Source organism: Muntiacus reevesi, chromosome 2 (genome assembly GCF_963930625.1).
Source record: "Muntiacus reevesi chromosome 2, mMunRee1.1, whole genome shotgun sequence".
Classification (NCBI taxonomy): Eukaryota; Metazoa; Chordata; class Mammalia; order Artiodactyla; family Cervidae; genus Muntiacus; species Muntiacus reevesi.
Genome location: NC_089250.1, coordinates 251,465,504 through 251,479,868, shown reverse-complemented (window position 1 = coordinate 251,479,868; position 14,365 = coordinate 251,465,504). Strand labels below are relative to the sequence as shown.

At 39.0% G+C, this 14,365-nt stretch overlaps 1 protein-coding gene across 2 annotated transcripts in view; it reads left to right on the top strand.

The window, feature by feature from the left end:
- Nucleotides 1–14,365, top strand: part of IST1 (IST1 factor associated with ESCRT-III) — a 34,134-nt gene that overhangs the window by 13,812 nt on the left and 5,957 nt on the right. Inside the window, exons 2-5 of one of the 2 annotated variants that reach the window (XM_065925690.1) lie at nt 6,634–6,736; nt 7,143–7,323; nt 8,629–8,716; nt 13,785–13,868. In XM_065925690.1, coding sequence (XP_065781762.1) covers nt 6,649–6,736; nt 7,143–7,323; nt 8,629–8,716; nt 13,785–13,868 — 441 coding nt within the window. In that variant the 5' untranslated portion in view covers nt 6,634–6,648. Of the gene's footprint in view, nt 1–6,633; nt 6,737–7,090; nt 7,324–8,628; nt 8,717–13,784; nt 13,869–14,365 lie in introns of both variants that reach the window. The other variant, XM_065925691.1, reaches the window with a different exon arrangement.

Genomic DNA, 14,365 nt, shown 5'->3' with positions numbered 1-14,365 from the left:
AGTTGAGTTTTGCATTCTATGTATGGGAAGAGGCAAGCCTCTGGATGCACTGAAGTCATTCCTTCCATATGCACCTCATCTATCCAGGGCCAAATTCTGTTTTCCTTGTTCACTTGAAGGAGTGGCAGATGGCTGCTTTTTTGCATCAACATCCCCCATCCCCTGCTTAGCAGTCACCATGGGGGTTGGCAGCATCTGTTGGATGGCAGTTTTGGGAGCCCTCATTCACATCTGGAGGCCAGAAATCGCTGATGGCCGTGACATTTCTTGTTTATTGATACGGCAGGAGGTATTTTCATTTCCTAGCACCTCCCCATGGTAATAGTTCTTCTCTATATTCTTGCCACCTCTCCTTAATCTCTTCAGCTTCTGTTATGTCCACACCGTTTCTGTCCTTTATTTTGCCCATTTTTGCATGAAACTATACCAAAAAAACTGTACAAAAAAGATCTTCACGACCCAGATAATCATGATGGTGTGGTCACTCACCTAGAGCCAGACATCCTGGAATGTGAAGTCCTGGGCCTTAGGAAGCATCACTCTGAACAAAGCTAGTGGAGGTGAAGGAATTCCAGTTGAGCTATTTCAGATCCTAAAAGATGATGCTGTGAAAATGCTGCACTCGATATGTCAGCAAATTTGGAAAACTCAGCAGTGGCCACAGGACTGGAAAAGGCCAGTTTTCATTCCAATCTCAAAGAAAAGCAGTGCCAAACAAAGAAACTCAAAACTGCCACACAATTGCACTCATCTCACACGCTACTAAAGTAATGCTCAAGATTGTTCAGGCCAGGCTTACAATAGTACATGAACCGTGAACTTCCAGATGTTCAAGCTGGATTTAGAAAAGGCAGAGGAACCAGAGATCAAATTGCCAGCATCTGTTGAATCATCGAAAAATGAAGAGAGTTCTAGAAAAACATCTGCTTTATTGACTGTGCCAAAGCCTTTGACTGTGTGGACCACAACAAACTCTGGGAAATTCTGAAAGAGATGGTAATACTAGACCGCCTGACCTGCCTCTTGAGAAATCTGTATGCAGGTCAGGAAACAACAGTTAGAATTGGACATGGAACAACAAACTGGTTCCAAATCGGGAAAGGAGTATATCAAGGGTGTGCATTGTCACTCTGCTTATTTAACTTATATGCAGAGTACATCATGAGAAACGCTGGGCTGGATGAAGCACAAGCTGGAATCAAGATTGCCGGGAGAGATTATCAGTAACCTCAGATATGCAGATGACACCACCCTTATGGCAGAAAGTGAGGCAGAACTAAGGAGCCTCTTGATGAAAGTGAAAGAGGAGAGTGAAAAAGTTGGCTAAAAGCTCAGCATTCAGAAAACTAAGATCATGGCGTCTGGTCCCATCACTTCATGGGAAATAAATGGGAAAACAATGAAAACAGTGAGAGACTTTATTTTGGGGGGCTCCAAAATCACTGCAGATGGTGATTGCAGCCATAAAATTAAAAGACGCTTACTCCTTGGAAGGAAAGTTATGACCAACCTAGATAGCATATTAAAAAGCAGAGACATTACTTTGCCAACAAAGGTCCGTCTGGTCAAGGGTATGGTTTTTCCAGTGGTCATGTGTGGATGTGAGAGTTGGACTGTGAAGAAAGCGCCGAAGAATTGATGCTTTTGAACTGTGGTGTTGGAGAAGACTCTTGAGAGTCCCTTGGACTGCAAGGAGAGCCAACCAGTTCATCTTAAAGGAGATCAGTCCTGGGTGTTCATTGGAAGGACTGAAACTCCAATACTTTGGCCACCTGATGCGAAGAGTCGACTCATTGGAAAAGACCTTGATTGCTGGGAGGGATTGGGAGCAGGAGGAGAAGGGGACGACAGAGGATGAAATGGCTGAATGGCATCACTGACTCGATGGACATGAGTTTGAGTAAATTCCGGGAGTTGGTGAGGGACAGGGAGGCCTGGCGTGCTGCGATTCATGGGATTGCAAAGAGTTGGACATGACTGAGCGACTGAGGGACTTCTACAACTACTTGTATAACTATCGTCTATCCCTATCATGATTGTTTATTTAGATTTTGAATTCAGATGCACTTAGATTTTATTCTGAACTCTTACCACTTAGTTCCTGGCTGATCTTGGGCAAGTGCCTGGTAGAGTAAATGACAGCCCTAGTTGCTCTTTTTTCTGCCTGTCTTTCTGCTTCCCATCTATCTCTGGTTATGAATGCCTTCAGAACAAGGATACCGTATGGATCTAGGCAGCACAGAACCTACTGTAGCAGCTGACATCTTCTAATTTTTGAATTGGCATTTTCAGTTTAGGATTATGAGACAGGTGGCATAAAATGTAATTAATGTCATACTTCAACTGTGTTGAACTTGTGTTTCTCATAAAACTTCTTGTTCTCTCTGGTACCTGGATTTTAGATGCATCACTCCCTCTGCACAAGATAGTCACACCGTGTTTTTACTTTATGAATTTTGTTTGTCCTTCAGGACTTGGCTTGGGGTTTTCCTTCCTTCCCTTAGAAAGAATTCTGTAACATCCCTGAGTAGATTACATGTCTTTTCAGTAGAGTAGGTTTCTTAATCTTGACACTTGACATTTTGGGCTAGATTTGTTTTTGTTTGGGGCAGAGGCATGATCATATTCATTGTAGGATGTTAGCATCTCTGGATGCCTACTATATATGCTAGTAACATCTTCTCCAATCATAACAACCCAAAAGTCTTCAGTCATTGCGAAATGACTGTGGGCAAAATAATTTTCAGTTGACACCTTGTCTAGAGGTATGGTTCTTAGCAAATAGTATTGTAGTTGCCAGATTTTCTTAGCTGTTTTTTCAAGTAGAATGTAAGTTTCTCTAATCACAAGGACTGTGCCTTTTTCCTTTTTTTAATCTCCAGCATCTAGCCATTGTCTGTCTTAATCAGCAATATTTGTTAAATGGATTGAACATAATTTAGTATAATGGATCCCAGATATTTACCATTGTAAACTGGAGCTTGGATTAATTATTAAATGAAGGATGAAGGATTCTGAAGGGCAGTTTCACAAAAGGAAGATAGTGGTTATTGGTTTATACACAGGCAGACATACTATTCCTAATGTTCGTCCTTACATTGGGTATCTTTTTTGGTTTGTCTATCCTTTGGTTACTATGTTAGACCTAGCTTTTTTCCCCCCATCTTTAAATATGTATATTTTATTGAAGTATAGTTGTTACAATGTTTCAGGTACACAGCAAGGTGATTTGGTTATACAAATATACGCATATTATTTTTGAAATTGTTTTCTATCATAGGTTTTTATAAGATACTGACTAGTTCCTTATGCTGTACAGTAAACCTTTGTTGCTTGTCGCATAGCATAACTTTTTAAATTAGAAATCTAGTATTCTATTCATACTAACTCAAATGGGGAATCAGAACGTCATAATTTTTAGTTAGGCAGAATTAATAACTATTCTAATACATATATATATTATACATATGTATAGGTATACGAAAGCTTTTCTATTCTTTTCTGTTGTTTAGTGCTTGTAGGTCTTTGGTATACATTTCTTACCAAGCTTCACATGATAAAGCCTTGAGAAAATTAAAAAAAAAAAAAGAGAGAGAGATGGAGTTATTGGAGAACATACACTAAATGAAATGGAAGCACTGAATATGAAGTAGAAAAAGTGAAACCAACTAGCTAAAAGTAAAATATAATCATATACCAGTTGTTTTAAAACATGACTGCTCATTAGAGACATATCTGAAGCTCTGAAGGAAAAAGGCAATATCTGAGCATTTGTGTATTTTTCAAAAATTTCAAGATAATTCTGGTACGCATCTGAATTTTAAAAAGTGATTACAGATTTTTCTGTTAGATCCTAGTTTTGGTGATATGACTTCCCTGATGGCTCAGATGGCAAAGTGTCTGCCTACAGTGCAGAGACCTGGGTTTGATCCCTGGGTCAGGAAGATCCCCTGGAGAAGGAAATGGCAACCCACTCCAGTATTCTTGCCTGGAGAATCCCATGGACAGAGGAGCCTGGTGGGCTACACTCCATGGGCTTGCAAAGAGTCAGGCACGACTGAGTGACTTCACTTTTCACTTTGGTGATATAGTTGTATTATTTTTCTGTTGACCAATCATGATAAAGTAGTATTAAGTGAGTAATAGTTACATAATCACAATAGTAAAAGATGTTTATCAGTTTTCACAATCAATAGCCAGACCCCCCCCCAAAAAAAGGATAATTACAGTTGCAAGCCATAATGGGAACATGATTACAGTATAAGATAATTACATACAATTTGGGTGGGGGAATCAGGCAGAGTGATGTACGTGGTAAGTGGAAGTGCATACATGCACGTTTTCATTCACCCAGCCAGCCTCTATCTTTTGGTTGGTGCATTTAACCCATTTACATTTGAGGTGATTGTCTACATTTAAAGTGGTTATCAATATGCATGGTCTTAGTTCTTAATTGTTTTGGGTTTATTTTCTGTAGCTCTTTTCATTTTCTTGTGTTTCCTGCCTAGAGAAGTTTCTTTAACATTTGTTGTAAAGCTAGTGGTGCTGGATTCTCTTAACTTTTGCTTGTCTGGAAAGCTTTTGATTTCTCCATCAAATATGGAGAGACTTGCTGGGTAGAGTATTCTTGGTTGTAGGTTCTTCCCTTTCATCACTTTAAATATATCACCCAGTTCCCTCTGGTTTGTAGAGTTTGTTGAGAAATCAACTTGATAGTCTGATGCGAGTTCCCGTATATGTTGTCATTTTTCCCTTGTTGCTTTTAATATTTTATCTCTGTCTTTAATTTTTGTCAGTTTGAATACTCTGTGTCTTGGTGTGTTCGTTAGGTTTACCCTTTCTGGGACTCTGTGTGTTTCCTGGACTTGATTGACTATTTCCTTTCCAATATTAGGGAAGTTTTCAGCTGTTATCTCTTCTAATATTGTCTCAGGTCCTTTTCTCCCTCTCGTCTCCTTCTGGGACCCATTTAATGTGAATGCTGGTGTGTTTAGTGTTGTCCCAGAGGCCTCTTAGGCTGTCTTCATTTCTTTTTATTCTTTTTTCTGTATTTTTCTATGGCAGTGATTTCCATCATTCTGTCCTCCAGGTCATTTATTCATTCTTCTGACTCAGTTATTCTGCTATTGATTCCTTCTAGTGTATTATTCATCTGTTTGTTCTTTAGTTCTTGTAGGTCTTTGATAAACATTTCTTACATCTTCTCAATTTTTGCCTCTGTTCTTTTCCCGAAATCCTGGATCATCTTCACTATCATTATTCTGAATTATTTTTCTGGAAGGGTGCCACTTCATTTAGTGGTTTTTCTGGGATTTTATCTTGTCCCTTCATCTGGGACATACCTTTCTGCTTTTTCATCGTGATTAACATTCTGTAATATGGTTTTTGTTTTAGCCACTGTGAGACTGTGCTTATTCTTGCTTCTTCTGTCTGCCCTCTGATTGATGAGGCTAAGAGGAAGGGACTGGCAATGGGAAAAAGTAGGTCTTGCTCACTAAAGCTTTAATACAGTTATCTGCTGATGGGTAGGGTTCCTTCCCTCCCTTGTAGTTGTTTGGATTGTGGGTCAGTGGGTTCTCTTGTTGTTCAGTTATTGTTGTCCGACTCTTTGTGACTCCATGGACTGCGTCACGCCAGGCTTCCCTGTCCTTCACCGTCTCCCAGAGCTTGTGCAGACTCATGTGCATTGAGTCAGTGATGCCATCCAACCATCTCATCCTCTGTCATCGCCTTTGGCCTTCAATCTTTACCAGCATCAGGGTCCAAGGAGTGGACCCTTCACATCACGTGTCCAAAGTATTGGAACTTCAGTTTTTTACAGTGTCAATTTGTGCTGTACAGCAATGTGATTCTTGTACATATATACACTTTCTTTTTAAAATTCTTTTCCATTATGGTTTATCATAGGACATTGAATTTAGTTCTTTGTGCTATACAGTAGGATCCTTGTTGTTGAATTTTATATTAATAAAGTTTTTTTTTTTTAGCTTTTTACCCCTTTGTATATTTCTTTATGAGTAGATATTAATGATATTTCTGTTATCTTGGGCTGTAGCTTTTTCTAAAGGTTGAGACTTAGGAGGAGGATTTGATGAGGACTTAAGGTGGTAATATTTTTGAATTTGGGTATAAATTTGATAATCTCTTCTTATCACTACCTTTGTGTTTTATGGGAGAAGTAGGAGGCCTTCCTGCTTCTGTTTTCATCACCGTACTCCTATGCCAGTACATAGATTAGATAACTCATTTCATCCATCACCAAGTTCTTTCATCTCTGTGTTCAAAATAGATCTCAATACAATCACTTCTGCGATTACTGCTGACTATCCCCATCCTAAGCTGTTTTCATCTTTTGTTTGGACTGCTCTAATAGCCTTGTCCTTGGTCCTCTTACTTCCATTATTATCCTACCCCAATCAGTTCTCCACACTATAGCCAAATGACCTTTAAAAAATGTGAGTCACGAGGGCGGGGAAAAAAAAAAAAAAAAAAAAAATGTGAGTCACATCATGTTATTTATCTGAATTTAAAAATTACTCTGGTTTATAATGTGAAATAATTCACTATCTTACTGGTCTTAATTCCTGAACTAATTTTGACTTGAAAGTCACTGTGCTTCTTATCTTTTCCCAGGAGTAACAACACAGCATGCTGGGCTCTGGATTTAAAGCTGAGCGTTTACGAGTCAATTTGAGATTAGTCATAAACCGTCTTAAACTGTTGGAGAAAAAAAAAAGTGAGTAGTGTTTGCCTTCCATTTTTTTTCCCCAGAATACATCGTTGATTCCTAGCACCCTATTATTAGCTCCTTCAGGCTAGCAGTCTGAAGTCTTAGGGACCCTATATCCTCTAAGTGTTAGATACATTTCTGCTGTCTTTTGTGACTAGTTAGACTGAATCACTTTGTAACAGGGAAAGGGACATACTCTTTCTATGGAATAGATAAAATGACTACACAAACACTGTTCTCACTTAGACAAGGCAGCAAATTCTAGAATAGATGAGACTACCTACGTTTGCTAAGGAAGGGTGAGCTAGGATATAGTAGAAACACCGACTTTTCTCTTTTGGGGCGGATGTCTGCCTGCAGGCCAGGGCCCATGTACTACAGCTGTGTGACTGGAGTGGGATTTATGCTTTAGCGGAATTGGCCCAGAAAGCAAGGAAAGAGATTGCGGACTACCTGGCTGCTGGGAAGGATGAACGAGCTCGAATCCGAGTGGAGCACATCATTCGAGAAGACTACCTTGTGGAGGCCATGGAGATCCTGGAACTGTACTGTGACCTGCTGCTGGCTCGATTTGGCCTCATCCAGTCTATGAAGTAAGCTGTTTTGTCCTCTTTCTCCCTTCATTGAGGTGTAGTTGATTTCAGAAGAAATTTCATGTATTTAGTGTGTGCAGGTGTACAATTTGATGAATTTGGGCATAGGAATGTATATACCTATACACTTCATCATATGTTAAAAAAGCAGTCGTCATCTCCAAAAATTTCCTTATATTCCTTTTTTTGATAAGAACACTTAACATAAGATCTGCCTTAAACAGTTTAAAAACTTTTTTTTATAAAAAAATTTATTTTTGGCTGCTCTGGGTCTTTGTTGCTATGCATGGGCTTTGTCTAGTTGTGGCAAGTGAGGGCTGCTCTCTAGTTGCAGTGCTCCGGCTTCTCTTTGTGGTGGCTTCTCTTGTTGCAGAGCATGGCCTCTAGAGCTTGTGTGCTTAGTAGCTGTGGCACACGGGCTTGGTTGCTCCGTGGCCTGTGAAATATTCCGGGACCAGGGATCAAACCTGTATCCCCTGCATTGGCAGGTAGATTCTCAACCACTGGACCACCAGGGAAGTCAGTTCTTAAACATTTTTGAGCACTCAGTACAGTACTGTTTAACTGTAGGCACAGTGTTACTCAGTAGACCTCTAGATCTTTTTCATTTTGTAGAACTATGATGAAGTAAGGTATTTTGATTTGAAGATTAAATCACATCACCTCTGGAATTTGATAAAGGAGTGATACTGGCCTCTTCCTGTGTGTGGGGAGCTAGCACTAGGGGACTATCACTTCATGTACCCAACGACATTTTTCCTACTGTTCACTTGAAGGCCTGACCTCAGTGTAGACAGCTGTTGAAAATGTGGAATCTGAAATCAAGAGGCTTGAGTTTGAGCCTTGGCTCAGCCATTTGCTGACTTCGTGACCTTGGGTTGGTTTCTTAGTTTGAGATTTTCCCCCAAAATTGGATGACAGAAATGGCTATAAGCCTAGAGTTATTGTGAGGTTCCAGTGAGATTTGTGGCTCAGACGGTAAAGCATCTGCCTACAATGCGGGAGACCCGGGTTCAGTCCCTGGGTCGGGAAGATCTGGAGAAGGAAATGGCAACCCACTCCAGCATTCTTGCCTGGAAAATCCCATGGATGGAGAAACCTGGTAGGCTACAAGTCCGTGGGGTCGCAAAGAGTCGAACACGACTAAGCGACTTCGCTTTCACTTTTCACTTTCAGTGAGATTTGTGAAATTGCCTTAGAGGAAGCTATCAAGTGTATGATACAGATGAAGGGGTTTTGTTTGTTTGAAAGAATATTAAATTTTACTGATTTCCACCCCCCCCTCCCCCCGCCCCACCTTAATAGGGAGTTAGATTCTGGTCTGGCTGAATCTGTGTCTACATTGATTTGGGCTGCTCCTCGACTCCAGTCAGAAGTGGCAGAGCTGAAAATTGTGAGTACAACCAGTTTCAGTGATGTGTGTAGTTTTTCCTGTTGTTAGAAAGGTTGGTTTATATATGTCAACGTCTGCTTACTTGACCAGGTTATTTTGTACCCTTCTCATGCTGCCTTTGAAAAAGGCTTTGTGAAATTGTTCATAGAATGGAACTGTTCATAGAGTAGAACAGTATTTTCTAAACTTGAATAGTTTTTCTAAGGGGCAAAGTTACATATAATCCATGTTTTGTCTTAAATTACTTTTATTATAATGTTATTTAAGTATGTTTTTAAACAGATGTAAATCAGTAAAGTTACAGTAATATTAAGGGAACAGATGTTTTGTTTCATTCATTTGTTCCAGAAGTATTTATTGAGTCAATGTTGTGCATTACATGGCTGCTGAGAGTGCAGTGGTGAGTAAACTGTGACACCAGTCTTACTCTTGTAGCTTAGAGTCTGGTGGAAGAGACAGACATTAGCTGAAAAATTACCTGCAACAACATGGATTTGGTACTGACTGCTCAGGTACAAATTCAGTCGAGTTGTAGTCTTTCCTATTTTCTACGTCTTTGCCAGTTATTCACTTGGATATTGTCTCAGTCTTTTCTCCCACCTACCATAAAATTTCCTTGTCCTCTGTATATTTTTATTTTTTTAAGAGCTCTTTTTATGTCTCTGAGTATCTATTTTTTAACCAAAATACCTATTTTGGTTATTGTTGTTTCATGGCTTCACTGTCTTCTAACTCTAGGAATATTATAGTTCTCTGTAAGCTTTTCTTGTTTCTCTAATGTTTACTTCTGTTTCATAGATTTAAACTGTTTTTATAGTAGAGGCTTTTCTGAAAGGTTTGGTGACTTGGCCCTTGGCTACTAATTAGACTGAGGTACTGAAAATGGATTGGAACCTCTTATGCGCTTAGGTGGGTCTTAATGCCAGATGCCAATTTTTTTGTCTCCCTTTTTTTTTTTCTTCCAGTTTTAATGGGATATAATTGAAAATACAGCACTGTATAAATTTAAGGTGTACAGCATAATAATTTGACTTATATCATGAAATGATTATCACAATAATTTTGGTAAACATCCATCATCTCATATTGTTTAGACATTAGTTGTGTCCGACTCTGTGACCCAGAGGACTGCAGCATGCCAGGCTTCCCTGTCCTTCACTATCTCCTGGAGTTTGCTGAAACTCATGTCTATTGAGTTGGTTGAGTATTGAGCCATCCAACCATCTCATCCTCTGTCACCCCCTTCTTCTGTCTTCAGTCATTCCCAGCATCGGGGTCTTTTCCAGTGAATTGGTTCTTTGCATCAGGTGGCCAAAGTACTGGAGCTTAAGCTTCAGCATCAGTCTTTCCAATGAATACTCAGGACTGATTTCCTTTAGGATTGACTGGTTTGATCTCCTTACTGTCCTAGGGAATCTCAAGAGTCTTCTCCAGTACCACAGTCCAAAAGCATCAATTCTTTGGTGCTCAGCCTTCTTTATGGTCCAGCTGTCATATCCGTACATGACTACTGGAAAAACCATAGCTTTGACTGTATAGACCTTTGTCGGCAAAGTGGTATCTCTACTTTTTAATATGCTGTCTAGATTTGTCATAGCTTTTCTTCCAAGGATCAAGCATCTCATCCCTCTGGAAATTTTGCATGATACACTCTGCTTATCAGTTAAATAAGCAGGGTGACAATATACACACTTGACGTACTCCTTTCCCAGTTTTGAACATTGTTCCGTGTCTGGTTCTAATGGTTGCTTATTGACTTGCATATGGGTTTCTCAGGAGGCAGGTTAAGATGGTTTGATACTCCCATCTCTTTACGAATTTTCTAGTTTGTTGTGATCCACCCAGTCAGAAGCTTGGGTGTAGTCAAGCAGAAGTAGATGTGTTTCTGGAATTCTCTTGCTTTTTCTATGATCCAGCAGATGTTGGCAGTTTGATTTCTGGTTCCTCTGCCTTTTCTAAATTCAGCTTATATATCTGGAAGTTCTCAGTTCATGTACTTTTGAAGCGTAGATACAAAATTAAAGAAATAGAAAAGAAGTTAGTTTTTTGAAGTGAACTCTTTACAATTTACTCTCAACAATTTCATATATAACATACAGCAGTGTTAATTATATTTATCATGTTGTACATTGCATCTCTAGTCCTTATTTATAATTTTAAAATTAATTTTTATTGGAGCACAGTTGCTTTACAGTGTTGTTTGTTTCTACTATACAGCAAAATGAGTCAGCCATATGTCTACATATATCTTGCCCCCCTGCCCCCCTCTTTTGGACTTCCTTCCTATTCAGGTCACCACAGTGCATTAAGTAGAGTTCCCTGTGCTATACAGTATGTTCCCAATAGTTATTTGTTTTGTATAGAGTATCAGTCCCGGTCTCCAAATCCTCCCATGCCCTGCCCTTTCCTCTTTGGTAGCCATATATTTGTTCTCTACCTCTGTGTCTCTTGTTTCTGCTTTGCAAATAAGATCATCTATACTATTTTTCTAGATTCTACATATGTGCTTAATATATGATATTTGTTTTTCTCTTTCTGACTTTCTTCATTCTTTATGTCACTCTAGGTTCATTCATGTCTCTACAAATGACTCAACTTCGTTTCTTTTTATGGCTGAATAATATTCCATCGTATCTGTATACCAATATACATTCCAAAATTCATGGACATTTATGTTGCTTCCATGTCCTAGCTATTTTAAATATACTGCTGTGAACATTGGGTACATGTATCTTTTTGAATTATGGTTTCCTCTGGGTTTATGCCCAGTAGTGGGATTGCTGGGTCAAAGGGTAGTTAGTTCTGTTTTAGTTTTTTAAGGACTCCCCATACTGTTTTCCATAGTAGTTGTATGTATTTACACTGCCACCAGCAGTGTAGGAGGGTTCCCTTTTCTCCACACCTTCTCCAACATTTATTGTTTGTGGATTTTTTTTTTGGGGGGGGGATGATGGCTATTCTGACCATGGTAAGGTGATACCTTATTGTAGTTTTCATTTGCATTTCTTTAATAACTAGTGATATTGAGCATCTTTTCATGTGTTTGTTGGCCTTCTTACTTAAAACTGGAAGTTTGTAGTACCTTTTGACTGCCTTCATCAATTCTCTAACCACAAATCTAATCTCTTTCTTTATGAGTTTGTTGCATGTTTGTGTGTTTCTTTTTTAAGTGTAATTGACCTACAGCACTATGTTGTTCCTGTTACACAATTTAGTGATTTTTCTGTACATTTCAAAATGATCATGATAATTCCAGGTACTATATGTCACCACACAAACAGAGTAGTTATTGACTATATTCCCCAAGCTGTACATTTCCTGCTCATGACTCATTTGTTTTCCAAATGGAACTTTGTATCTCAAATCCCTCTATTTCCTCTTCCTGCTCCCCTCTTGTAACCACCTTATCTATAACTGTTTGTTTTGTTTGTTCATTTGTTTCGTTTTTTAGAATTCCACATATAAGTAAGATCAAGTTATACTGTATTTCTCTGACTTATTTCACTTAGCATAATAAATACCCTACAGGTCCATCCATGTTGTTGCAAATTGCAAGATTTCATTTTTTTTTTAATGGGTGAGTAATATTCCATTGCATGTGTGTACCACATCTTTATTCATCTATTGATGGTCACTTGGGTTGATTTCATATCTTGGCTGGTGTAAATAATGCTGCAGTGAGAATAGGTGTGCATATGTCTTCTAATTAGTGTTTTCATTTACTTTGGATAAATACCCTGGAGTAGAATTACTGGATCAGATAGTAGTTCTGTTTTTAATCTTTTGAGGAATCCCCATACTGATCTCCATAGTGGCTACACCAATTTACATTCCCACCAACAGTATATGAGTGTTCCTTTTTCTCCATATCACCACCAACACTTAATTGGTGTTTTTTTTTATGATAGCCCTTCTGACAGGTGTGAGGGATATCTCATTGTGGTTTTGATTTGCATTTCCTTGATTAATGATTTTGAGCATCTTTTCATGTGCCTGTTGGCCATCTGTAGGTGTCTTTGGAAAAATGTCTACCTGCCAGTTTTCTAATTGGATTGTTTTTTGGTGCTGAGTTGTATGAGTTCTTTGTATATTTTGGATAATGACCCCTTATCAGATACATTATTTGTGAATACCTTCTCCCACCAGTAGATGTAGCCTTTTTATTTTGTTGATAGTTTCTTTCACTGTACAAAACCTTTTTAGTAGGATATAGTATCATTTGTATATTGTTGCTTTTGTTTCTTGTGCCTGAGACATGCCCAAAAAAATATTTATTTCTAAGACCAGTGTCAGAAGAGTGTACTGCCGTATTTTTTCCTAGAAGTTTTATGGTGTCACATCTTACATTTAAGTCTTTAATCCATTTTGAATTTATTTGTATATGGGTTGAGAGAGCAGTGCAGTTTTCCCAATATCATTTATTAAAAAGGCTATCTTTTTCCTGTTCTTGCCTCCTTTGTTGTAAGTGAATTGCCCATGTAACTATGGGTTCATTCTTGAACTCTCCATTCTGTTCCATTGATCTGTTTTCTTTGTTCATGTGTGTGTGCGTGCGCACGTGTATGTGCGTGTGCCAGTACATAGTGTTTTGATGACTGTGCTTTTTAGCATAGCTTGAAATCAGGGAGCATGCTACTTCCAGCACCAATTCATTGTTGGATAACTTAAACCATTTCTCGAGGGCCTCCAGACTGTCAGGAGCTAGTTTTCCTTTCCTTGGGTTGGTCGTATTCCTCAGAGAGAAACTTTCCTATCTTATACATGGAAGGTATAAGCTAGCTGCATTTTTGAGAGCATGGGGGAGAAGGAAACCTCAGGTATCATTCTCTTGGAGAAGACTTTCATTTAATTCTCCTGTTCCAGTAGATATTTCTGGTCTCTGCTGTGCAGTTCAGTGGATGGATGAATAAACAAATAACTAAATGAATTAATACGTACCTTTTAAGGCTTTGCAGGTGCAGTCTTTTGGAAATCCTGAGTAGAAGCGTGTTTGCTATTGATAGGAGGAAGCTTGAAGCCCCCTGTAGGAGTGGTTTCCATTTTTATTTGCTGTTCTTTTTCTCTGTAGGTTGCTGATCAACTCTGTGCCAAGTATAGCAAGGAGTATGGCAAGTTATGTCGGACCAACCAGATTGGAACTGTGAATGATAGGGTAATGAATGTACTTGTTAAACATGGACCAGTGGGTGGGGTGGGGGCAGGTTATTTTACTGCCTTCAGTGTTTCTAGTGGGTATCATTGTAATGTAGCATTCATTTAAGATTGCACATTTCATAGATAGAAGGCTGTCTGGCAGTGCAGTCAGTCAATTCCTTAACCCTGCCTGACACCTCTGATTGTGAAGCTCTCATCCTGCATCATTCCTGATTCTGTCCCTTGTGCCACTTGTGATACATGGAGGTAGAAGTGAGGTGGCGAGAAGGATTGGTGAATTCAGATGTGGAATGCCGCAGTGTCAGTCTTTGGGTGTAAGTAACCAGAGAATGTGAGACATAGATGCATGTTGTGCTCTGTGACTGAAGAAAAGAATAGCTGGTTGTAACTCTTTTTTTCTCTCGTTGACTTGTAAAATGAGAGAAACAAAGTTTTAAAGTGATATAGGATAGGCTTAGGCTGGTTTATATAGATGCATGTTAACCCTGGATCTTT